General features: G+C 37.7%; 1 protein-coding gene across 1 annotated transcript in view; it reads left to right on the top strand.

The window, feature by feature from the left end:
* The window catches only part of TCERG1L (transcription elongation regulator 1 like), a 303,390-nt gene that overhangs the window by 198,436 nt on the left and 77,091 nt on the right, over positions 1-27,863 (top strand). Inside the window, exons 6-7 of the mRNA XM_074236291.1 lie at positions 20,540-20,631; positions 24,261-24,346. Coding sequence (XP_074092392.1) covers positions 20,540-20,631; positions 24,261-24,346 — 178 coding nt within the window. The remainder of the gene's footprint in view (positions 1-20,539; positions 20,632-24,260; positions 24,347-27,863) is intronic.

Below are 27,863 nucleotides of genomic sequence, written 5' to 3' on the forward strand. Positions count from 1 at the left end.
TGCAAGGTAAGTGACTTTGTCAAGGTCACACAACTAGTAAGAATCAAGTGCCAAAATCCAAATTTGAACTCAGATCTTGATATCTCCAGGGCCAATGCTATATTCACTGTACCATCTAGCTGCCCCACAATTCCTATTTTCTAGTGAAATTTTATTTTCACTTTCAATTTTATTAATCTCTACTTTGATTTTCAAGATTCTTATTTTGGTGCTTAATTGGGAATTTAAAATTTGCTTTCATTTCATGTTGATTAGTTGTGCATTTACCCTCTGCATTTCTGAAACTAGGAATTTGGTTTTCTTATTTTTCTTTCTTTTTTTAACCTTTCCATATCTCATTCATTGAACCAATATTTCATTTGTTGATGAAAGAATTTAGATATATTGATTTTCTGCTAAGCATTAGTTTAGTTACTTCCCATATATTTTTGTATGTTGCCTCCTCATCATCTTTTTCATGAAATTATTGATTTGGTTTCAATTCAATATCCTCTAGAGGTCTTTCATAACTTTTCTAAAATTCTATTCATCTCCTTCACTTCTTTCTTTTTTATTTTATAATGATGTTTACATTTGGCCTGAGAGATATACATTGCATTTCCTCACTAGTAGAGTGTTACTATTTCCTCCTATAATGCATTTATCTTTTCCTTCAAGAATATGAATCCTGTGCTATTTGATGCAGATGTAGTATTGATATTGATATTAATTCACCATCTAAGTTACCTTTAAGTAAAATATTTTATTATATCTTTTAATTAGGTCTTTTTGCTGTTTTATTTTGTTTTGCCTCTTGCATTTCTAGTTTCAATTGAAATAAATGATTTGGCTCAAGTCCTTTATTTTAGCTCTGTGTGTGTCTTTCTTTTTTAAATGGGGCTCATAAAAACAATAATAAATTATTGATTTCTAGTTTCTAATCCATTGTGTTATCTTCTTCCATTTTATGAGGTCATTCCATTCACATTCACATGTATTATTGTGACCTTTGTTTCTTTCTACCCCATACAATATCTTCTATTAATTCTTCTCTTTATTACCCTGTCCCTTTCTCAATTGTCTGCTTTGCTCCTGACTACTGTCCCCTTTAATTTACCCTCTGTCTGTCTCCCGCATTTTCCTTGTTTCCCGTCCCCTTATTCCTTATTGGGTAGGATGAATTTCTATAGCCAAAAGAGCATGAGCTTTTAGACTTCTTTCCTTAAACCAGTTCAGATGACTTTTAGGATCAAACATTTCAAGCACCCCCCCAACCAATTTTCCCCCTCATTGCAAAAAACCTTTCCTTGTGTAGCTCATTAATAGAAGATAATTTTTCTTCCTTTCTACTCTCCTTTCTGTACTTTCTCAGTATATCCTATCTCATTCTTTCATTTGTCTTTAGAGGTCATCCTAACATAATTGAAACACCTTTTCTCCGTCAAGGTAGATTCCTTTTAATTGCCATAATGATGATAAGGTCCTTAGAGGGTTCATGTATTATCTTCCCATATGGAAATGTGAACATTTTAACCTTATAAACTCTTACAATTTTTTCCCTCATATTCACCTTTTTGTGCTTCTCTTGAGGCTTATGCTTGAATGTTGTGGTTTCTATAGACTTCTCATCTTCTCATATATTCCTAAAAATTCTCTATTTCATTAAATATCCCCCTCCAACCCTGGACTGCCTCTTCCCATGAGATTACACTCAGTTTTGCTTATTGGGTTAGCCTTAATTATAATTTTAGCATTTTTGTTTTCTGGTAAATCATATTCCTAGTCCCCAGCTTTTAGATTTTGTAGGATTCCGATTCTGATGGCATTTGAATTTTTTCATTCTGACTGTTTGTAGTATATTTCCTTTACCTGGGAGCTCTGAATTTTGGCTATCATACTCCAAGGGACTTTTGTTTTCGGGTTTCTTTCAGTACATGATGGATGGATTCTTTGAATATCTACTTTGACATGTCATTCTAAAATATGTGGACAGTTTCTTTTCCTGAAATTTCTTAAATTTCTAAAATTTAGTAAACTTGACATCTAGAATCTTGTTTATATCTCATGCTATTGGATTTTCCTATAATTGTTAAATGCTCTCTTCTTGATCTGTTTTCCAGGTTAGTTGTTTTTCCCCATGACATATATCACAGGTGCTCAGTCTTTTCTTTATATTTTATTGTTTCTCTATGTGTCATAGAATCATTAACTTGTATTTGACTCATTCTAATTTTAAGAATTATTTTATGCTGTGAAGTTTTATACTTTTTTGCTTTTTAGGGAATTAATGCTTTAGTATTGCTTCACCTTCTTTTACTAAGCTGTTAATTGTCTTTAAATTTTAATTGATAGTCCTCATTTTCCAATTTTTCTTCTATCACTCTTACCTTATTTTTAAACATAATTATTTTTGCTTTTTAAAATATCTTTCTTAAGTTCTATTAATTTTGTCTAATCTATATTTTTTCTTTCAGATTTTATAATCATAGCATCATAATCTAAGAATATCTTATCTGAATGCCCAGATGTATGTATGTATGTATGTATGTATGCATCCCAACCACTGGTATTTTCTTCTGAGTTTATGTCTGGAGCTTTCCTGAGACATTAACTTTTATAATTATCTTCTTGTTAAATTTTTTGCTAATTTTTCAAACCTGTCCCATGACTTGGGACTTTTTGCTAGATTGCAACTCTGTTCACTTTTGAGGGGGGTGCAGAGAGATGTGTATCTTGAGCTTCAAAATTTTTCCAAATCATTATCTCAAATCAGGACCCTCCTGAGTATGAGGCTGCTTCCTGAAACTGTGACCGCTTCTGGGGTTGCTTCCACCATGTTGTATTCCTCACCAGGCCTCACTCTGCATACTTCTCTTTCTGTCTTCCCAAGAGGTTCTGGACTGCTGAAAAACAAAAGCAAACCAACAAACAAACAGAAACATGCCACTGTGATTTTTTTTGGTGTCCTTTTCCACTCAGAATTTTGTTTGGTGGGTTTTTTCAAGTCATTGAGAAGGGCTTCTGTTGGGACAGCCAGCAAAACTGCTGGCCTCCCTCTACTATCTTGGCTCTTCTGCATTATCATTACAGGAAAATACTTCTGCAGCATCTGAATCTTATGGAACTATTATTGCAAACATTGAAACTGTCCCTTTTCAAATTCATAAGTCATTGCAGAGGTGGCCTGATTGTATTTGTTCCCCAGAAGGATTTTGACTTATTACACCATTCTAATTTTTATCAACATCAACAATGCTAATGATAATATTAACAATTAATAATATTATTAACATCAACCAACCTAGCTACATTCAGACACTGTGTTAAGCACTTTACAAATATGTTATCCTCACAACAATGCAGGGAGCTAGGGGTATTATTATGTCTATTTTACAGACAATCAAACTGAGGTGACAGAAATTGCCCAAAGAATCTGAAATCTGACTTTACCTGAAATCTTATCCGGGCTTTGGCTCCATCCAGTTCACCACTTAACTGCCGAGTTGCAGAATTTCTAGTGTTGAGTGATTTGATCCTAGAATCTCAGAAGTGGTGGAGACTTCAGAGAATAGCTAATCCAAGTGGTCCTTGTATAAAATAGCTAGCAGAGGGTCATCTAGACAGGCCTGCAAAGATGGGGAAACCACCACTCCTAAGCAGGATCTGGAAGAAAGGCATCAGGGTACTGGAAAGACATAAAGTTGCTTATGGTCAGAGAGAAGGGAGTGAAGCCAAACAAGACTGGATCTTTCCTGAGATAGTGGTCCAGTAGAAGTTGCCTCTCATCAGGACTAATGACTCAGAGAAGAACTGCCTTGAGAGCCTTCCCTTGCCTCTACCATGAGGTGTCACATGGCCATCGAGGCTCTGGAGCAGATTATGAGCAAAGAAAAAGGGAAGGGGAGAACTTTGAGCTGGAGTTCTAGGGGTTTTCTTTTGAAACTGGGATGGATGGAATGAGACCTTGTCATCCATCTAACAATTAACAACATGTTTATTTGGCTGTAGCAGCAAAGGAAAATTTAAAATCAGGCAAGCAATATCCATTTAAGTTAAAGCACTAATTTAGCTGCTTAGAGCTTCTTGGCATGGTTCACCAAAGTGATTTGTGATCTGAAGCCTGAGGAAGGTACTCCAATCCCTTGTATCTTCACAAGTTGATCTGCTGGTTAGAGCAATGGCTAGAGCACTGGACTGGTAGCCAAAGATCCAAGTTCAAATGCTGCCTTAGACATTCTCTTGCTGGGTGACTCTGGGTAACTCACTCAACCTCTTAGCTTCAATTTCCTCAACTGTAAAACAGGAATAAAAATAGTACTTGTTTAACAAGATCATTGGAATATTTCTTTAAAAAATGAAAAATCCCATAGTAGGCATTATTTTTATACTTATTTCTTTCCCTTCTCCACTTATGAAAATAGGAAATGATGCTAATGACCTGAACCTTTGTTCCTTGTGCTAATTAGATTTTAACCATAATTTCAAGCCTTACTCACCTTTATAATGTTTGTGTGTATGTGTGTTTGTTCATGGGGGAAGTGCAGTTGTGCATGTATGAGTGTGGGTATGGGTGTGGGGAGGAGCTTGAGACATGGTTCTCCCCTCCCCTCCCCTCCCCACCATGGAGAGAAGCTGCTATTTTCCCATAATATAATTTCAGGGGAGTCAGTAACTGACCAGCAAAGTAGGAGTGCAAAAGTCCATGTTCATCCCAGACTTGGTCTCCAGCATGGGAAGCAAAGGGTTTGGCAGAAGTGGGGAAGAGATGGAGCCAGGATCGAGCTTCTGCCTCTTCACTAGGGAAAAAAGCATGCCCAAGGCATTTGTCAGTTCTTTATTGTCTTTGTATAAACATCGTGGTGCCCAATGACTGGAGCATGGTGGGAACATCATCAATATAGACTGAGTAGCTGACATGCTCTTCTCTAATAGATTTTATTGGTATCTATTGTTCTTCTATTGCCTAAATTTCCCCTTGTATCCTGATATTCTCTCTCCCAGACAACCCCCCCCAGTATAAAATAAATTTCAAAAGAGACAGAGACAGAGAGAGAGACAGAAAGAGCAAGAGAGAATGAGAAAAGCTAAAGAAGACATGTTTGAGTCCCAATTGAGAAAGAATTTTCTTTATCTGTGGAGTATAACTTTGTAGAAAAAGAGGAGGAGGGGGTGGTGAAGGAAAGGGGGTGGGAAGAGGTGGAAGAGGAGGATGAAAAGGCTAGGAAGGCCATTATCCTCTATCTCTTCTTCAGGCTCAAGCTGCTTCTTTAGCATTTCCCAACCTTCTTCTTCCATTGTTTTGTGGTTGCTGCTCTTTACATTACTAAAGTAATTGCACTTCTTGCTTTTTGTGTTGTGCAGTGTGTCCTTAAATGCTTTTCTATTCATTGTTTTCATAGCATCATAATCTAATAACATCTTCTCTGGATGCCCATGATATATGTACGTATGTCCCAACCACAGGGCATCTACTTCATTTCCACTTCTTTGTGACCACCCTAAAAGCTGCTATAAGTACTTGAGTCTATAATGAGCATTTCCTTTTACTCAATGGTTGGCCAATTATTGGCTGATCCATGGAAAGCTGAGTGTGTAAAACTGACTAGCTATTTATATTGGACTGATATGCAAGTTATCAGAAAACAATTCTAGCTCTGCTGGAAACCAAGTTGACTTTTTGGTGCATGGTACATTTTAGTTGATAGAGGAATTTCCTATCATCCCTCAACTGGATGGAGGCAATGACCCAATATCCAAGGGTTTGGTGACAGTTTGCAAACCATAATTTCATTGCATGCCCATGAAGTACTTGCTTATGTCCAAACAAAATATGGAATGTCTTCTTAACCATTTGCATTAACATTTTTTAAAGAATTATCACATGAATTTACAAATAAGCTGATGGCAACATATCCAATTGGTAGTTACCAACAGGATGAGATGAGGAATACCTCCATCCCTGGCACTGTCTGACTGTTACTTTAAGTTTAGTTTCCCTCCAGTGCTAAATCCTTTTGGACAGCAGTTAATGATTCATCTGACAAAAGAATGTCTTCTATTCACCCACCAGGATGAACTGGAGAAGTGGTTCTTACCAACTGGGTTAATGCTCATTCATGGACCTATAAAGCTAAATTTATTTTTACTATTGTATTAGGATAATTGCTTTCCATCTACAATTCTTGTGGCAGTTGTTATTAGCATCATAAAGTTGAAGTTGGCAAGTCATGCCCACTCCCCTTGCTTCTTTTGCCTCTTCAGGGGGTGACTCACACTGTTTAGTGCCCTCATTTGAATATAAAAGGAGCAATTTGACTATTTTTCACCTTGGCCCTGGTGCTCCATAACAAGGAGCATCTGGGTGGTTAGACACAGAGAGAATAGGATATAGGATCATAGAATTGGGAGCTGAGGGATCTTGGAGAGGGAGAGGATGAATAATTCATAATTTTGGTGACTACTGTTCATCCTCTGAGTGCAGGCTACATCACCACCTATTAGAGAGGAGATTGGTGCAGAGTGGGAATGCTTGAGACAAAATGGTGCAATACTTCCTCAGTTGACTGGCCAATGAGACTTAGGTACACTGAGTACTGTGGGACTTCTTCCATAATACAATGGCTCCTTGCTTTACTCTTACATGGACTGAAATAGGATGCAAAACAAGGATGGGCACATGGTCTGCCAGAATGAGGCTCAGAGGAATGATCCTCCAGCTCTGGAGCTCCATCCCTTCTTCCTGCCTTAGTTTTAAATTCCCCATCTTGTCCTTTCTTGGCTCCAAATCTGTGCTGTCAAAGTCCTCCTTTTTTCAACATAGTCTCCTTTCTCCCTAATCACCACTGGTCCTTGGAATTTCAGAGTCCTGGGATGAATCAGACACATGTTAGTTTTTATCTAACCTTGACATAAGAAATTCATATGGCTTTTAGGATTCTTCTTTTTCATCTTGAGGACAACCCAAGAGAAAGCCCTCACTGGCTGCCAACCTGCCTCTTAATATCAGCTCTACTCACCTAGAAAGAAGTAGGCTAGTTTCCATCAGACAGGAGTTTGAGGTATTACAGACAGTTTTACTGTGCAATCTCTCAAACAGCACGGTAACATTTTTACAAGAACAAATTCTCTCAGGATATGAATGCCCATCCTGATGGACTGCCTCTGAGTTAGAGAACCATTATCCTCTCTTTAAGGGGGTAAATAACTATAGGTTTCCTGTGTAGGAAAGTTCAAATCTGCCTCTTGTCCTGTGATTCAATTGAGATCTTCGTGGGAGGGCAGAGATGGGGCAATGAGGAAATATCTCTTGTTTTGAATGTTCAAATTTTCTGTTTCTGATTCATTCCTCTTTCCCCTTCTGCATCACTGCCCACATGGACTCTTCCAGATGAGCCATGGAAGCAGCTATTACTATTTCTATTCAGACTTGAAGAGAAATTTCTCAAAAGAGGTCAGAGGATACAAATAGTTTTATGTCTACTACACAGTTGAAGAAACTGAGGCTGAAAAAATGAGGTGGATTGACTAAATTTGTAGACTCATTGATCCAGGTGAGGTTTGAATGTGATGCTTCATGGACTCTTAGGGAGTTCGAACATACTGATACTAATGCCCGCTCTATTCCCCCTAGAGATTGGCTCCTAAATAAGGAAAAAGGAGGAGAGTTAGGAATAAACGTCTCAGCAGCATTTCTGACTTGTGTCGAGGGTTTTACAACTATATCATAACAGAGGTACTGTTTATTATCTTCATTTTATAGTTTGAGGAAATTGAGGTAAGCAAAGGTCAATGGACTTGTCCATAGTCATACATTAGGTGTTTGAACTACAATATAGGTAATAAAAGCATTTTTAAAAAACCTAGGCTTCTTGACTTTGCCACTGAATCCCAGACTACCCACTGGCCCTGGAACCAGTGCTAGGTCCTCAAGGAATCAAAGACCTACTGTTGACCCTGGGTCAGGATGTTGGGAGTTCGAATCCAGACTCAAACACTTGACTCTTACCAACTAGGTGACCTTTGGCAAATCACTTAATCCTGATTGCTTCACATCCAGGGTCATCTCCAGTTATTGTGATTCCTATCTGGCCACTGGACTGATGACTGTGGAAGAGAAAGTGAGACTGATGACTTGGCCCAGCACCCCTTCACTCAAATCTAATTCATATGCTTGTCATAGCATCATCTCCCCTGCTGTCATGGTCCTCTGCAAGAATAAAGGACAAAGCATCAGCCCCTTCTTCTCCTTTCCTCCATAGCCATCTCCACTGGTTCCCTTCCCTTCCAACATTAAAAATAATCAGGAAGTGAATATAACACAACATGTCCAAACCTGTTATCTTATTTAGCCATACCACAAGGCAACTTTTCTGTGCCTCCTCATCATACAAACTCTAGTTTATGCCATCCTATACAGAGGTTTAATAAATAATCAGATATTCAAATAAGCAATGAAATAAACCAAGGATGGTATAGTTACCACACTGTCAGATGTGCTAAGCACCTTTCATGTATTTTCTCATTTGATTCTTACAGCTTTCAAGGTAGATACTGTTTTGCAGATGAGTCAACTGAGGCAAATAGAGGCTAACAAGTTTGGCTAAGGTCAAACAATGAGTAAGTTTGTAAAGCAGATTTGAACTCAAGTTTTTCTGAGTCCAACACTCTGCTCATTTATTGCAGGCAACAACCTTCCTCAAGGTCTTTTTAATATATTGGAAGGACCAGTCAGGTGCTAGGTCCATTCCTAACTCTCCTCCTTGTCATGTTGGGCTCTTGGTCTCTTCAGTTTTGCTCTGATCCCATGTCCATTCTATCTCCCAATAGAAATCTCCAACTGTTTTCTACTTCTTCTTGCAGTCAGTTTGTCCTTGGAATTATAAGACAGACCCATGGTGGGGTGGTCTCCAGCCATGTGCCTGCTTTAGTTTCTTATGTCTGAACCATATTTCCCAACATGTGGTTTTTGTTCCCTCTTCTTTCTCTCATATAGAACTTTGCTTTGAGGTCTCCTGGTATCATAACAGCTTTTTATTGAATATTGAAATTCCTAAGGACCTGATGAAATCTATCTCCAAGCTCCTTCATCTTCCTCTTCAAGGAGAATTTTTGAGTCTCCCTTACCTTTATGTGTCTTCTTTTGAGAACATCAATAAAGACCGGCTCCTTTCCTCTTGGATCCTGTTGTTCATTGCATAACAATATTGAACTCAGCACTGACAGTTACATGTATTTATATACACATGTGTGTAGAAATGTACATGTGTGTGCAGATATATGTTTATATACCTGTGGATACATATTTGTATGTACATGTAGAGGAGACAGTTTCAGAAAGACGAGATCAAATCTGAACTCAGACTTCTATCAGCTCTTTCTGCCTCAGTTTCCTCACCTATAATTAGGAATAATCATAGAACTTCCCAGAGCTTTCTCAAGGATAAAATGAGATATTTATGAAGCATAGCATACACTTTAAAGCAATAGATCAATTATATTATAGATATAGTAGATATTATGTATGAATTCATGTATCCACAAGCATCCCTAACTACCTAGATGGCCTTTCTCAGACTCAACAGACTCTTGGATAAATTGGAGATTTCCTTCTGCCCTATCTTGTCTCTATTCTTTTTATAATTTAGTTTTTTTCATCCACATGCACATGTATATTTTTAAGTTACAAAGTTTCCTTCCCCCCTCCCTTCCCACCCCCTCCCCTCAATGACAAACAATTAGGTTAGCATTGTACATACATATTTTTGATAAACATATTTACAATTAGTCATTTTTGGTATGAGCAATTAGGATTAAGGGAAAGATACACAGAAGAGATAACTTATAGATTCATCAGATTCTGAAGAGTTGTTTTTTGCTTTGTTTTGTTTTCCTACCTCTGGATGGGGATAACATTGTGCATAGCCAGCCTAATATGGTTGTCCTAGCTCCCTGAACTTCCAGGAGAAGCTGCTTCCATCAAGGTTGTTCATCTCATAATGTTGCTGATGTGTACATTGTTCTCTTGGCTCTGCTCCCTTTCTTCAACATCAGATCTTGGAAGTCATTCCATGCTTCTCTAGAGTCAGACCATTTAAGTAATGAACATAATATATCATAGTATTCATGTGCCATAACTTGTTTACCCATTCCCCGATTAATGGGCATTGCCTCAATTTCCAATTCTTTGCTAGTTTTCTTATCCTATCGACACAGTTATGACCGTGGAAGAACGTTCCCTCTACTATACATTATAAAAAGGAAAATCCATTTGTCTCCTAATTTTTTCTCTAATTGCTAAATCCTCAGAATTCTGCCTGCTTGATGGTTCTTCCATCCCTCCAACCATGGAAATTTCTATTTCCACAGCTCTAGTGCAATCTTCTGGTACTTCTGTGCATCTTCCCACCATCTTCCATCTTCCATCTCCACTTTTGTCTTCTCTGTGCTGATCCTTGAGTAAGACATTTTATCTCCAAATTCTGGATGTTTTAGCAGTTTGTGCTCATGGTTCTAATGTTTCTCCTCATTTTTGAATTTCATCTTCCACAAGAAGCCTTGCTCTTTCTCCTTCATACTTCTGCTGCCTTCCTTCTATTCATGCCCTCCCATTTATTCTGTATAAGTCTTGTCTATCTAGGGCTCTTTCCATGCTTTCTTTTCCATTTGCTTGTCAGCTTCTAGAGAGCAAGGTCTGCTTTTTGGTCTTTCTTTGTACCTCATCACTTGGCAAAGTGATGCAAAAAATATATAAATACTGAATAAATATTTATTAGCTAAATGAATATGTGATGCTGGAAATTCATCCTATTGTTCAAATAAAATCATATTACTCCATCCAAATGGTTCAGTGACTCCCTCTGACCATTTTGAGAATGGTACAAAAAAAGAGCAAAATTAATAAGATCCTGAATTATGGCTATGGAAGAAAAATTTAAGAGAAGGAAAAGAAAGGAGAAACATGAGTGTATGTGGAGTCCACTGAACTAGAGAGAGGAATGAATTAGAGAAAAAAATGAAGGTGAACTCCTTAACATGAATGGGCTCTAGCCAAGCTTTCTGAACCTAGACCAAAATGTTCTACTTCCCATACCTCACCTGGGAAGTTATTTTTTTCCCTAAGTTATGCAGTTCTTTCTGGACCTTTGTCCATATGGTTCCTATATCTGGAATGTTCCCCTGCTCTCCTCTCTATATCAGAGGATACCTCAAAGTCCAACTCATATTTCTACTCTCTGAAAAACTAACCTTGATCTCTTTCTTCTGCAGAAATTATTTCTTCTTCCTGTACACACTAACAACTTGTAATTTTAGCCTTTTTAGGCTTTTTCAAATCATTTGTTTTGCATCATATGTCTGCATGTCTTCCTTCATTCCCCCAATAGACTATAATCATCATGGGACTAGAACCCATACTGCATTTAACTCTAGTTTTCCTGGTTCAGCACCTTCTTCATCTTGAGTGTGGATTCTGACCATAGACAAATCAGTGAGGGTGTGGGATGTGAGGAGCAATGGGCAAGGATGCGAAAAAGCAAACAATGTGACATCCCACTTGACTCCTCCTGGACTCACATGAGACAGATCTACCTCTGGTTGCCTCTAAGTTCTGCATAAAATTGTCTACAAAGTAGGCAGGAATGTGGACCAGGAGACTGTAGGGCACATTTGAGCAGGAGCTCAAGAGTTGGGAGCTCTTTATATAACAACATGATCATCAAGTCTGGAAACTGATGTAGTAATAATCATGAAGATAATAGGAATGATGATAATGCTAGTGCTCACAGCTGGCCTGTCCCTAGCTTTTACAGGTACACAAGGGGTTCCTCATTCATGTTCTTAAAAACTGCCAATGCAGAGAACTTGAGGGCTGCGGCAGATCCAGATCCAACTAACCCTTTGTTAGCTGCATTGCCCATTGGAGTGGGAGGCAGTCAGTGAGCTCTAATTACTTGTTTGTTGAATTTAAGTCCCAACCTTCTGATAAAAGTAAACATATGCTGCCTTCTGTCGACTTGAAATGATGGGCAGTTTTGATAAGTCTGGAATAGAACTGGTGCTAAATGTATTTATTTGTTTCTTTCTCCATTTGGCTGGCTTCCAAGAAAGGATCTGAAGAAGCTAGAAACTTAAATCAGATAAAAAAATGTCACCACAAAAAGGCAGAAAAGAATCCAGTGAAAACGAGCTGAGCAATGTTTGGACAAGGGCTCTGGGATTAATTCATCATGTCATTCAGGCAGTCAATTGGTCAAAAAAGATTTATTGAGTGTTTTCTCTGTGCCAAGACCTGGGGAAAGAGATATGAAAAAAGAGAGACAGTCCCTGCCCTCAAGATATTATAATCTTGGGGCAGCTAGGTGGCACAGTGGATAGAGCACCGACCCTGGAGTCAGGAGGACCTGAGTTCAAATATGACCTCAGACACTTAATAATTACCTAGCTGTGTGGCCTTGGGTAAGCCACTTAACCCCATTGCTTAGCAAAAACAAAACAAAACAAAAAACCTAAAATAAAAAAAATATTACAATCTAATGGGGAAAGGCAGTACACTGAAAAGTGAAATACAGGAAGCAGGACTAGGAAGAAGAGCCTCAGCAAGATGCTGAACCAGATGTGAAAACTGGTAGGAAATGAGCACAGGATTAGGAGTCAGATCTTGGCTTTCAGATGCCCAACAGATATGGCTAAAGGGAATAGCATGACCCATTGTTCCTTTGCCCAGCAGACTGTAATCTCCTTGAAGTTAGAGCTTGAGTTCCATTTTGTCTTTGTATTCTGGGTGTCCAATTGCTATTGGGGTTTAATACTTGTTTCTTGCATTGAATTGGTTTACCCAACTGTCAGTTTTGAAAAAGGACAATAATTTTCTTAGCTCAAAATTCTCAGAGGGATTTATTATACAGCTCCTTCTCTAATGGATGTGGGGAAACATAATGGTCTGTGTTTTCAAGTACTTCTTTAAAAATACTGTAGGAGCTGTCCTTCAATAGGCATTTCTTCTATCAACCCTCCATGAGTGCTGAAAGTGGAACGTTAAATTGGAGATCCATGAAGTCATTTATTTTTTGCGGGGAGTAGAGAAAAGTTGGTCTGCTTTCATAGTTTTCTCATGATCCAGCTTAATATAGGCATAGTCTGGAGTGAAATAGAAGCAAAGATAGCTGCTTTATCTATCAGCCCATAGCTCTTACATACCCATATCTCAACTTGGGTTTGGTCAAGTGCTGGATGGCAATTAACTCTTATTTACATTTTCTGATGAGCATTTTAAATGCTCCTTCCTGATAGCATTGACTCAAGAAGGGTCTTTCTTATCAATACTACATTCATTCATATATATATATATATATATATATATATATATATATATATATATATATATATATATATATATATATATAATTTAGGGACTTGAGCCCTAAACTGAAGTTCATTCCACTTTTTTTTGTTTTTTACAAGGCATTGAGGTTCAGTGACTTGTCCAAGGTCACACAGCTAAGTGAAGTATTACATATCTGAGGCCAGATTTGACCTCAGATCCTCCTGACTCCAGGGCCAGTGCTCTAGCTACTGTACCATCTAGTTGCCCCCTCTTTCCAATTCTGCATGAAACTGAGTTTGGGGAGGATGGAATAACCCAGGCTAAGATTTTTCTTTGAAAGGTCCATCTTACTGACATGGAGAATCAGTCAAGGAGAATCAGTCAAGAGCAGCAGAATGAAGGTGGCCCAGTAGAAAGTGCTCAATGAAGAGTAGAGTAATGTCTGTCAGATTCTAAAGTTTGGGGGAGGTTTAGCCAGCCTTTGTCTCTTTGCTCAAGAGCAAGATATATATCGTTTAATACAAGCTCATAGGAGGCATGCATAGTTTTGAGATTATTGATATTTATCAGAATGATGACTCACGGGAAATACAGAAAGTGAAATGAGCCTTTGATCTTTTTTCATGAAATCTATGCATAAATTTCAGAACACTCAGGCATTCTGAGAGTTTTTCCAGAAAACAATTTCTCCCTCCCACTCTGAGTTTCTTCTTATGCAGATAAAGGATTTAGATGTCAACAAGCAGTGGAATGGAAAGAAAGTAAGACTCAATGCTAAGAGAGACATGGGTTCAGGTCCCATTTCTACCACTTAATGACTATGTGATTCTGGGAATGTCTTTGATTTGACCTCTTTGTACCTTATTTTCTTCATATATACAATAAATTAAACGTAGGAAGACATCTTAAAGCATTGTTGTGGGGATCAAAAGTGATAATTAGGGGTGGCTAGGTGGAGCAAAGAATAGAACACCGGTCCTGGAGTCAGGAGTACCTGAGTTCAAATCCGGTCTCAGACACTTAATAATTACCTAGCTGTGTGGCCTTGGGTAAGCCACTTAACCCCATTTGCCTTGCAGAAACCTAAAAATAAAAGTGATAAATGATTTCAGGACTAGAAGAACCTTAAAGTGTTCTATAAATATGAACTATTCTACCTAGATGGTCTTCAGCCCCTCTCCACTCTAGATCCTGTGACCCGTGACTATTCCACTGACTTTGCCCTGAATAATAAAGAGAATAAATCCATTTTATTTGTGAACATATGAAATAGGAAGCATAGAAATAAATGAGGTCTAAATATCCCTATCACTCTTATTTATATCTGACTCAAAGGAAAAATCCCTTTGACAGGAATTGTCATGAAGATGGAAAAATTAATCGTGGAAATTTCATACTTGAGTAATAAATACAAAATAGAGTATTAGATAATTGTTGGTGTGTTTTGCTTTATCTCTTTTTTCCATCCCTTCTACTTTGTTTCTTATATATTTTGTTGTTTAGTCATTTTTGTCTGACTCTTCAGGACCCCATTTTGATTCCCTTGAAAAAGATACTGGATGGATTTTCCATGTCCTTCTCCAGCTCATTTTACAGATGAGGAAACTGAGACAAGCAGGGTTGAGCTACTTGTCCAGGGTCACCCAGCTAGGAAGGATCTGAGGTAGGGTTTGAACTCAGGATGATGAGTCTTCTTGAGCCAGGCCCAGGACTCTGTGCTGTATGGCATCCCATGGCTGTCCCTTCATAGACTTATATTCCTGTAAACATGAGTTCCATACCCATTCTTGAACTGACCAGCCCTTCCCTTCTCCTCCACATTGAAGGAGATCACCGCCCCAGGATCCGGACCTCTGACCTCCCTCTCATGTCAGCATGCATCACCACCCCTCTCTGAGCCCTTGGCTGGCAGCAGCACTTCTTTTAGATGTGAAATACTTGTTGACTAACTGACAAGTCTATTTTCTTGACAAGCTTCCAGGTCCCCTCTCAAATTTCTGGGTGACCTTTCCACTGTTTTCTCATTCTCTCAGTAGGATCATGAGGCCAATGGGCAGGGACCCATCTGGAGGCCCTTCAGATTAAGTCGTTGGCATTGATAAATCAATAAATTTGAGGAAGAGCATGTTAGCATCCTGTCAGTTCTGGCCAGGGGCATTTTAGGTATTGGTCTCACTGGCCTCAATCTTTTTGCATTGACGTCCCCCAAGTAGTTGATTTTTCACTTAAAGTATTTCCCATCACTGCTCCAGGGATTCTTTTATGACAACATTACTTCAGCTTGAAGGTGATTGCAGACACAGCAAGATATAGGGGAGGGGGAACCATCCCTCAGGGGGCTAAGGCAGCCATGCCCGTGATGGGGTCCCTTTTCTATCAATTGTGGACAGAAAAGACCGCAGTCTGTTTTGACTCATCCAACACTGCCACACTGACTGCACAACCAATGGGTTATAACAAATAGTCTCTATTAATGGAGCCATTCATGGGATGCCACAGATGTTTGCTATTCCAAACAGGAATTCATAGAGGGGAAATGTGTTTATGTGTTTGTGGGAATGTGGGGGTGATGAGTGTAAGTGTGTATATTTATATCAGTAGGCACATCTATATAGAGGAGGTCCAGATTTATGATTAGAATGAAGGCAGCTGGGTAGTTCAGTGAATAGAGCACTGGATCTAGAATCAAGAAGACCTGAATTCAAATCTGTTCTCACTTAACCTGTCTGTCTGTCTCAGTTTGTTCAAAAGACAAATGGTGATAATAATAACATCCATCTTCCAGAATTGTTGTGAGGACCAAATGAGATAATATTTGTAAAGCACAATGCCTGCCATATAATTGTCTTGTTCAGTCAATTTTCACTTGTGTCTAAGTCTACATAACCCCATTGGGGTTTTCTTGGTAAAGATATGGGAATAATTTGCCATTTTCATCCACAGCTCATTTTAGAGATGAAGAAACTGAGGCAAATAAGATTGAATGATTAACCCAGGGTCATTCAGTTAATAAATATTTGAAGTCAGATTTGAACTTAGGAAGATGAATATTCCTAGTTATGGCCAGATAATAGATGTTTAATATGCACTTATTCTCTCTTTCATTGTTATAGGCAATTCCCATCAATAACCTCATTAATGGAGAAGAACATCTATGATTTACTGTCAAAGAAAGTTCATGGAAATTTGAGAGCAAATAAAACTAGATGAGAGACTCATGAATCTTTAATTCCCAGAAAGAATGCACCTTGAACCCAGGTCTTCATGATTCCACAGCTAGCTTTGCCCCCATTATGCTATGTGGTCTTTGGTATATGTTTATATCCGATTAATATTTGAGGTCAGTGTGAGTGTTTGTGTTTTTGTGCATGTGTATGTACAAACATTTGTATTACACAATATAGTCAGCCTCTGAGTCAGGAAGATATAATCCAAATTCAAATTCCATCTTTGAATATATATATATATATATACATATATATATATGTATATATATATGTATATATATATATATATATATATATATATATATATATATATATATATACTGTATAATCAAGTGATTGGCACATTTTAGAGCAATCCTATTTTCATTTGAGAAAGGAGTTTTATCACTTGGAACTCTCTTCACCAATATAGTCAAAGGACTAGGTCAAAAATGAGATTACCTTTTCCCTTTCCAAACATGTGTTTATTTTAAAGATGTAGAGTTTGATATTTAGATATATTTTTGATCTCTATGTCAATGCTTCCTCCAAGAATAGAGACAGAAACTGAAGACATCTCTTTTCCACATCCCTTCCAAGATGGCATTAATGGTCTGCCTCTAGATAGAGGTGTGGTATCTTGCTCCTCACTTAGGTGACCTGACTAACCCACCTCATTGTCCAATGCCACATCTCTCTGATGACAACACTTATGTTAATGTTTTTGCATTGCTTTGTTGGCAATAGCTCAAAGCCCTGTACTGAAGATATCTATTCTGCTATAGCTCTGAGGGCACATGAAACTAGATTTGGTTTTAGGAAGAACATTGGGATGTGTCAAAGCATCAGACAATCCCCCCAAATCATTTATCTTCCTCCCCCTCCTACCGCAAGTTCCTGAATCCATGTCAATTGAGTTTTCCTTGTTGATGGACTTCCCCTCTGAGTTATTCATCCAACTACATGCCATCATCCAAAGAATACACCTCCTCCACCCAGTTCTCCCCAAACCAGTAAAGAATCCAGTCTAACTCCTGATTCTAGAACTTATTTAGCAGATTCTGAAATGTCTGGAAAAGTTTCCTATGACTGTCACTGCCTTTTGCATTCCACACTAGGAAAGCCATCAGGGTCTGAGCAAACTCTTTTGGCAAGTGAACAACTCCTGTTGTATTTCCCACTTAATATTTTAATCAAAAAGTCTTAGCACGGTGAACCCTGTTTTCCCCACCTTTCATGAACTATTATAGAATTCTGGCATGTGCAAGGGAAACAAATTGTAGAGGGGGCACTGAGGCTGCATTCTGACTAACAAAATCCTTCTGCTTTGTTTGTAAGAACTGAAACAAAGTAAGTATTATCATGTGTTCTCTAGATCTCCTAATCATTTGTGATAGTCACCATACCTTTTTCCTTAGAATTGCATCTGGGCAAGTCTCCTTGGGCGCTGACCACATGTTCTTCAGGGATTTCTTCAATTCATCTAAAGGTTTTGTAGATAAGGAGAAATAGGCATTTCTTCCAACAATTTATTTGGAGAGAGGTTCTAATGACCTTCCAAAAATGTCTTGATTAGAATTGGATGTCACCTGAGTCAGGTTAAGGAAAATGCACCTGTTCATTATTGTTCACTATTTCTGGAAGTTCTATTTCTCTAATGCAGCCTAAAATTATATTAGAATTCTTGGTTAACCACATGCCGCAGTTAACACAGTTCTTGTCTGCAAAACCCCCACCATTTTACCAGCAAAATTTCTGATTAATTTGGCCTCAACAATCTTTCATTTGTGAAGTTAGAATTTTTAAACTCATGGAAAATGCTATGTTGATTCCTGAGAAATCAACAATTGATTGATCTAACTCTCTAGACTGTCAGATATTAAATTGTCCTTAGGATACTTGCACTTAGATCATTTATCTAGCTTTCCATAATCCTATTTTGTACTCCTTGGCTTCCTATTGATTTATGAAATGGTACAACTCATGTGTTCGGTTTTAATATCTTCCTCTAAGATTTTTCAAACCAGTTTGTGAGTCAATATTGTTTTGATCTGCTAAACCTCTTTGATTAGCATGTAAAATTAAGTCCTTCATGTCTTGACAGTTTTTAGGCATTTCTGGTCTAATGGTGATTGAATTATATCAGTTAACTGTCTTAAGGAATGGATACGATCAAGGTTGATGTCTGTTCTTTCATCCCTTTTCCATTTTTCAATGTCATCATTTATTTTAATATGTCAGGACTTGTCTCACTCGTGCAGATAGATTCCTATTTTTGGCAGGGAGGAGAGTTTATTTGGTAACAATTCTTGCTTTAACTAGTCATTGTCCTTACTATCTGGAGGCAGCTAATTGAAATATGTCTTCCCATAACTAAAGTAAATAATTTCTTTTCTTAAAATAAAAATGGTGTATGTATGAATGAATAGGTGAATGAATAAATAAAACAAATATATACTTTATCACGGACAGTGTTTCATACTTTGTGCTAAGTGCTAGGAATGCACGTTCACAAGTGAGCTAGCCTCTTTCCTGAAGGGATTTTAGAATGAATGGTATCTAGGAGAAGGTATTTGTGTTCTGTGGTTCACAAGTTTGGGTAGTGGAGTCTAAGGACAATCAATTTCTATGACTATTCTAGAAGCTATGAGGGTGTTGACTTGATCATTACAACTAGAGCTGTAGATGGGGAGGGGGACAGGGAAGATAGCAAGACTATGCACAAGAACAATTGGATTTGAAGTGAAGTGTGGTCTGGTGGGGCCTTATTAGATATTGTGGTCTGGGTGAATTTGAATGTACTCATGGATCCCCACCTACATCTTAGCTCTGACTAGCTCCCCCTCCTGATTCTCTTTTTAAAGGAAGTTGCCATCTTCCATATAGGTATTTGTTTTTGTCTAGCCTTTTAGGTTTTATATTCTTGAGCCATAATTGATATTGATTTCATTTGAAGGATCTTTATAGAATTTCCCTTCTCACCCTCTGTCATTTGGTGTCAGTGTCTCCACTGTCTGATGACCTTTGGACAATGTTTAAGATGAATATGCATTGGAAAATGACCAAGTTTTTGAGAAAATGTTATTTCTTGTTGCCATCAGACCCAGAATAAACCAAATTCCACCAAGTCTAAGTTCTCCCGAGGTAACTTGTGGACTTTCTTTCCATCTGGCTGCATCTTCTTTTTGCCTTCGGTTTCTATTTTGAATGAGTAGACAATATAACTCTAATTTGGCACCTTCGATCAAACCCTCTCTCATGGGTGCCTGACCCAGGATCTGAAATTTAAGCCAGTTCCCCTTCTGTGATTGAATGCTGTGTTAGAGCCTCACTGGGATAATGCGGGTGGAGTCCCTAGAGAAAACAAATGGCTTTTTCATGAAATTTCCAGCTAAAGGTTTTGCTGTGATCTCATCAGCACTTTTACATGCTGAAACTTTCCTCTATTAATGTAAAAAGATATTCTTTCCAGTGCAGAACTATGAATTTTGCCTGTAAAATATGTATGGAATAGGCATGTAATATATAAAGGTTTAAGGAGCCTCTTTATATTTGAAATGAGGACACTGAAGCCTAAGAAGGTTAAGTGATATAAGGTCCTTGCCCTTTTTATCATGCCATGCTCCTTCTTAGCAAAGGAAACAAAGCCAATCCTGGTCCAGAAACATGATGCTGCCAATATTTATCATAAAATTCAATTTTCAAAATAGTTTTTGCATCACATCTAAGTAAAATGGTAGGACAGCATTTATCAAGCACCTACTGAGTGCCAGAAAGGAGCAAAGACAAATTCAACAGGAAGATCACTGGGAAGACAGGGAGGTGGAGGGGCTGGGGTCGGAGCTGGCAAGGATCACCGATTAAATTGTATCTTCTTCTCAGCTCCGAGTCCAAGAAGAGGTGGGAATCATGGCTTGTTTGAAGGCATCATGACTTGTGTCTAGGGACATAGTCTATAGCTAGGCAATTGTTTCAAGTGCATTGCACCCAGATCATTCAAACATCTTTGTATTTGCATGGCTGTTCTTTACAGACAAAGGCAAAGAGTCTGGGAGATCCTCTTGTGGCCCGACGTTGATATTGCACACAGACAGACCGCTTCAAACTCAAGACCATGAGGACAAGGTTTGTTTATACACCCCTCAGTTTGAATTTCTTCATTTCTTTGGGAAATATTAAATTCTTAGCTTGTAGAGTCAGCAAAGTTCATCTTAAAAATAATCCTTATCTTCCTGGGGCCAAATAAATAAATAAATGAATAAACACAAACAAATGAATAAAGAAAATGATTGGATGAACAAATAAACAACTAAATAACAACAACCACCCTTAAGCATTCACTCAACATACAGAAGAAGAACCCTGGTGAAGAACATGGAGAAGGGGGCAGGATGACAGGAATTTCAGGTGATTTCAGGAAAAGGACAGACATTTTTTTTCCCTCAAAATATTGAGAATGGGACACAGGGAAGGTAGACAATTGAAGGACCCACAAACTTGGCTTTGGCTCTGGTCAATCACTTGGCCATTAGTGCCACCCCCTCCAACCCACCTGGGCAAGGATGATTTGGATATGGACAAAACAAACTTGACCAGATTCGAATACAGATCCTAGGGCCTTTAGAATCACAGAATAGAAAAAGAGTTTAGAGCCTAGTTCTTCCACTGATACCTAGACAAAATCCCCTTATAATAACTGATATTAGCTCACATTTATAATCATTTCCCATGTGCCAGGACCTATAGTAAACACTTTACAATTATTATCACAATGACCCTGGGAGGTAGGGGCTATTGCTAGCCTCATTGTACACAAGAAGAAACTGAGTCAAACATGTTTAATGACTTGCTTAGGATCACACAGTCAGTGGCTGAAGCCCAATTTCTTCCTGACTTCAGTCATAGGACTCTTTCTGCATCAGCTAGAATTCACCTGAAAGATCACCCTTCCCCTTGAGGGAACTATTGCATTACAGAATCTCTAATTATTAGGAAGGTTCCCCTACAGACACATTTATCTTCTTAATACTCTTTTCTGAATGTTTCATCTGAAGGGAAGAAGTTGGCTTCTTGGAAGCCAGGAGAGGGGTGTGCAACTGTGTGGGAGTAGCCCGTTGGGAAGGATTTGGGGATGCTCTGAGCCCAAGCCTGAGCCTCTTCCTAAACCAAGCAACTAGTTGACCATTTTGACCAATAAGTCAAGAGGAAGAAAAGATCAGAGAGGAAGAAGAGAAAGGAGAGATCCACATCTCCATCTCTTTGTGATTATTCTTCAGATTTGGAGGTGTTTTTGGAAGTGTTTTCATCATCATATTTGGAACACAGGAGATATGGCACCCAGTTTTATTTGGCCTTCCTTCTTCCTAGCTGTTTCTAAGTGAGCATCACTTTTCTTTTCCGAAGTTCATATCATTTCATGTACATATTTTACCTTTCCAATTCACTTCCTAAATATTTCTGTTCTCACTGGTATTCATACACTTCCCTAATTTAGCTTCATTTGTGCTCATCATTACTGCACACTTTATCTCTTCCAGATCATTAATGTTGATGTGAAAGGACAGACATTGATCACAAACATTAAAGCAAATTATCCCCTTTTTTCTTTCTCTCTAATGGGTGATTTCTCTAGAAACGATGAATGAACAAGTCGACGCACATCTCGTGTTAATTAAAGCAAATAACCTTTCTCATGCTTTTAATAAATAATTTCTTGTTCATTGTATTCGGGAAGACTTTTATTACTTCATAATGAAGCAGTATTTTGATAATGAGTTTAACCACTTTGATTACCAATATGTCGAAACAACATCAAATTGCAGGCAGCCAGACCTCTTGTCACACAGTACCTCCTACCATTTACTCTAACTAAGAAATTGCAATCCTCTCTGTATGATTTGTGTCCTTTGGACCCTCCTGAGATATGTATAATGAAAGGAATGAAAAGAGGAAGGAAATAAGCATTTTTTAAAGCGACACCTATAGTCTATGCCAGACCCTGGATTAACTTCTCTCACAAATATTCTTCCATTAGTTCATTTGACCTCCCATCAACCATGGGAAGGAGGTGCTGTGAAAATCTTTATATTGTAATAAAAAGAAAAATCTCAAACAGAGAAGTTAGGTGATTTGCTAAGAGAAACAAAGCTAGCATGTGTCCCAGTCTGCTTTTCAACTCAAATGTTCCTGACTTGGTGCTCTATCCGCAATGACACTGCCTATTTTTCTGGTAGACCCTCGATGATTTCTTTTTATTTTATAAAATAACCTTGTTTTATAGCTGATTTTAGGTACCTCCCTTTTAGGCATTAGATTGAAATATGTCTGGATCTTATCTCTTTTTTCCTTTTTTTTCTTTTCTTTCTTTATTATTTATATAATCACACAATGAATTATAAAATAAAATAATAAAAATAAGAAATAACATTATTTAATGTTCTAGAAAACTTGGATGTTTCCAGTCCAAAAGAAAAATTTAAACTGTTATTTTCTTTGTTTTTAAGAACCTTGAATTATTCTAAATTTAGAAAGGCATTTCTTTTATCTTACCTAGAAAGTTAAATACATTTTAACATCTTTTAAAAAGAAATGGGTTATTTATGCTCTATGGACCTTCCATGTTCCCTGGCCTAAAATATCATTTATAAAATATTTAAATGAAAATCCATTTCTATGCTTTTTTCTGGGCTAATAGCAATGCCAGAAACTTTACTGTATATATATATATATATATATATATATATATATATATATATATATATATATGTATATATATGTATGTATATACACATATACGTATATATATATATATATTCCTTATTAAAGATTCCTTTATCATCCCTCCAAGGCCTAGATCATCACCTGCATGCCCTTTGATAGTAAGAGTCTTTTACTGCAATCTGGAACAAAAGTATAGAGATCTCTAAGGAAGAAGTTATTTCAATGTGTTTATGGTTCCTTTCAGAGCCAAGCTTGGAATGCAATTCATTTTGATGGCCCTTCCTTTGGTATTATTCCTTTGGCATTTACATTTCTTATGCTTGTCATCTTTTAGAGTTTTCCCCTTCTTTTGGGGATTCTCCTGAAGGGCCATCAGGAGGGAGGTGAATGGTGCAAGTACATTAGCCTTGATGGAGTGACTAATGAGATTTTGAGTTGAGTCTGTGTTTTCGTTTGGTTTCCTCTACACTTTTGACCAATTTGCTTTGGAGTGGTGACTTCACTTTGTTTCTGCCACTGAGATCACTTCAAGTCCATCTCCCCATTCATTTTACATTTGTATCATGGCAGCCCGGCTACTTCAAGGCTGAACATCTAGTCTCACATTCCAGCAAGTCTCATTTCCTGGGCCACTAAACTCATGTCCTTTTGAGGCTGAATTACAAGTTACTTTTAGTTCTAAAGGCATTAAGACATCCCCAGAGTGTCTTAGGGTGGCAACAGCTTTGGGTTTAGATTTTTTTTCCATTTTTCAGTGAAATATTCCTAATGTTACACTGCCAATCCAGATAATTCATGGTGATAAGTTAAATACCTTTGTCTAGAATGTCTAGAAGGAGCTGTCCCATGGATGGTTGAGAGGATCCTGATGAATTGGGCTTTCCAATTTGCTGTGACTCTGCTGAGACCCGTGATTTCACATAGGCTCCTCAGCCTGTTTTAATGGAAGCAAGACATTAGCCTTCAGTCGTAGCATCACCTGTATTTCTGCTTCTTTTTCCTCTTTACTGATATCATTCTGTTTCTGTGCAAAGGACCCTTCTCTGCTAATCCACGGAGATGAGAGCTCACCCAGAGGCAATAAACCTGTGGCATCCACACCGGTTCCAGGATCACCTTGGTAAGCACATTCTAAAATTCAGGAAAACATAAATTGTCCCATTTCCTGTCCAGGGAAGTAGAGTTGAATTTAAAGACTGGCCCATGGAGTCTCTGTGGTCAAGCTTTATGAAGCCTACCAAGAACAGCATTTGACAATTTTTTAATGTTTATCAAAAGAAGGAAAGCAAATTTACTATACTCCTATTCTGACCCTATCTAGCTGAACATTCTTTTCCCAAACTGTAATTTTTCCAAAACATGTAATGGAAGGCCAGGTGTGAGGAAAAGACTGTAAAATGAAACTATTTATAATTCCATAGAGGTTGGAAAAGATTTACTGGGTGGATTTTAATTAAAGGATAGTCAATTAGATATTTCATATCATCCTAAGGGAATTTCAGAATGTTAGGTATGGCATGCTCTGAGCACCTTCCTTTGGGGAGCCATATTCTCTGTGTTTTAATGATGTCTTTTATAATTGTGCAGTTCTGAGTCAGAGTAAAGAAACAGGTTATTATAGAAAATTAGATGCCTCAAAATTAGAGCCCAGGACATACCTGGAAGGGTGTCAAATTTAGAAAGCAAAGATTATAATCACTAGTGTTGGGTAAATATGTTGTGTCACTAAAGAGACCCTCAGTGCTTTTCCAAAAGTCTTTTTCAATGTTTAACAGGACTCATTTATAAGTTCAGGATATTGGGGGGATTTCTGAACCTTTGGATATTATGCTGATTATGAATGTAGCTAGCATAAATAAGGTTCCTTTTAAATGGAGAAGAAAAAGTTGGGGTATTGTAATGGGTCAGAAAATATGGGTTTCTTGTCATTTCTTCACTATTGATCTGGATGGGTAGCTATTTTTCCACTCATTTATTCTGTCTTCCAAAAATAAACATTCTAACTCGTTACAGGAAAAAGACATTATAGTCTCCTTCCAAGTATAGCTTTCAAATGTGGTTGCAAAGGCACTTGACTGACAATAGAGTCTGATGTTGATTAAAAAATCAGTAGCCAAAATACCTTTGCTAAGAGTCTGAAGCAAACAGTATTCCCAGATTCCAAGGGAAAGCAGCACCAACAATAAGAAAAGTAATCCTTAGGAATTCCTTCCAGTATTCATGGTAGGAACTTGGTCCTGGGGCATTGTCTAGGCAATGCATGTACTGACCCAGAGGCTTCTCTCCGGAGCTCACCCACCCCATGAGACAGATATCTCACAATCACAGAAAAAAGCACTTCCAAGGCATCTCTCAGTTCTTTATTGTCTTTGGATAAACATCATGGAGTCCGATGACTGGAGCATGGTGGGAATATCATCAATATAGCCTGCGTAGCTGACATGCTCTTCTCTAATAGATTTTATTGTTATCTTTGGTTCTTCTATTGCCTAGATTTCCCCTTGTACCCTGATATTCCCCCTCCCAGAGAAGCCCCCCCCATTATAAAATAAATTTCAAGAGAAACAGAGACAGACAGAAGCAATGAAAGAGTCAAACATTGAGAAATTACTCCCAAGGAAGCCTACTTCGGGTTATTCTTAATTATTAAAAAAATGTGTTTCTTATTTCAAGCTCAAATCTTCCTTTCAAAACCCTTAATTATTGCCCCCATTCTGCCTTTGGCAACAAAAAAGAATAAGTGTAGTCCTCTGTAACGAGGCAAACTTTTGGATCCTTACAGGAAGACATTGAGTCCTCTGAGTCTTATTCTCTTCAGGCTAACCAAGTCTTAGAGAGGGTTTTAGTAACTTGGTTGTCCCTTCTCTTAATTTATAAACGCCTTACCTAAAAGGTGGTATCCAGACAGCAAATAATTACCTAGATGATGTCTGTTCAGGAGAGTTGCACCATTATTTTGCTGGTCCTGGCTATTCTACCTGACTTATCAGCCTTCTTGGCCTTCACATCAAATGAGCATGATATGATGTTCATCATATAGTCCATTAAAATCCCAGCCAGATTTCAAATAAACAGCTATCTCAATAGGTCTTCCCATCTTTAGTAGGAAAATTGATTTCTTGAACCTAAATGTTAAACCATCATTTACCTCGTTAAATTTCATTTTCTTCAATTGATCAAAATCTTCTCATCTGCTGAAAATCATTTCAGATCCTAACTCTGATATCTAGTACGATAGATTTTGTTCCTACCTCTACGCCATCTACAACATTGAGAATTAGGACACCAATCTCTTTATCCTGGTCAATTATTTTAAATTTGATAAACAGCCTCATCATTGATCCCCAAGGAACTCACTCCACTGAAATCCTTATAGAAGGAAATTGATCTGGAACCATGGATAATCTTTCTTTGGTTTTGAAAATTTAATCACTTTCAATGCTACTATTGTCTAGCTCATAGCTTTGCCACAGGATAATGGCAAATATTGACTTTCCCCTCAATAAAGTACACTTGTGTCATTTCCTTGATCGACCTCTTGGTATGCTCTGTTGAAATAGAAAATAAAGTGACTCTGGCATGAAGAGATGCCGATAAGGTCATGATGGCTTTTGGTAACAATGGCTTTCCTTTCTATATCCCCCAAATATTTATTAGAATATTCTTTGTTTCTCAGAAAGTAAATTCAAGTTTCATGACATTTTTACAGGTTCAATTCTCTTCCCTTTTTTGAAAAGTAAGTCATTGTTTACTGAGGACCAGGTCTGTAATAATATCCCAATTCTCCTCAGCCTTTCAGAGTTTATATATAGTGGCTCAGAGATTCTATCTGACCTTTCTTTTAGTATGAAGAATGTGACTGATTGAGTCATGTGGCTTTTGAACTCAAGATTATCTTGATGTCCTCTCATTATCTATCATTTATCTATCATGGATCTGATTTATAGACATTTGTTCTCTATGCTATTAGTCAAAAACATATCATCCTTTGCAAAATCAATCAATAAATAAAAGATTTAAGTGTCCATACCCTCTCTTGTTACAAGAAGTATGGGAATAATGGGTAGTGGATCCATCCTTTCTTGGCATCCATCTTTCCCCAATATAGTAGAAGGAAAGAAAGAAAGAAGCAAGGAAGCAAAGAAAAAGGAATAAAACAAAAGAGATGCTAAAATGGTCCTTTTCATTTACTTTCTCAAAATCTACTTTTTCTGTGTTTTTGTGTTGATAACTCCTTTATAGAACCAGAACTAGAATGCTTTTACCTCTTTATTCTATATTTTCTCCTTGTCTATATAAAATCTACCTTGATCAATGAATTTTGTTTATATTCCACTTGGTCTTTTTAGAGAGCTGATAACATTTTTTTTTTCAGAATGATTTCTCTTAGTGTCTTCAAAGTTTCATTTTTGAGAGTTTTCCATCTGTCCTGGGATGTCTTGCAATTGTGGACAATGGCTTCTCTGAATCTTTGAAATCTCCCTGTAAAAAATCTAAGCATTCATTTCATGTTCTGTTCAGTTTGACTCTATTCCCTATTACATAACCCTTTGGATAAAAGTATTCTTCCCCATGAGAGTTCCTGTAATTTCCACACCAACAGCCAGATTTTCCTTGTGGGTAGTATTCAAACCCAG

Source organism: Macrotis lagotis, chromosome 4 (assembly GCF_037893015.1).
Source record: "Macrotis lagotis isolate mMagLag1 chromosome 4, bilby.v1.9.chrom.fasta, whole genome shotgun sequence".
Taxonomy (NCBI): Eukaryota; Metazoa; Chordata; class Mammalia; order Peramelemorphia; family Peramelidae; genus Macrotis; species Macrotis lagotis.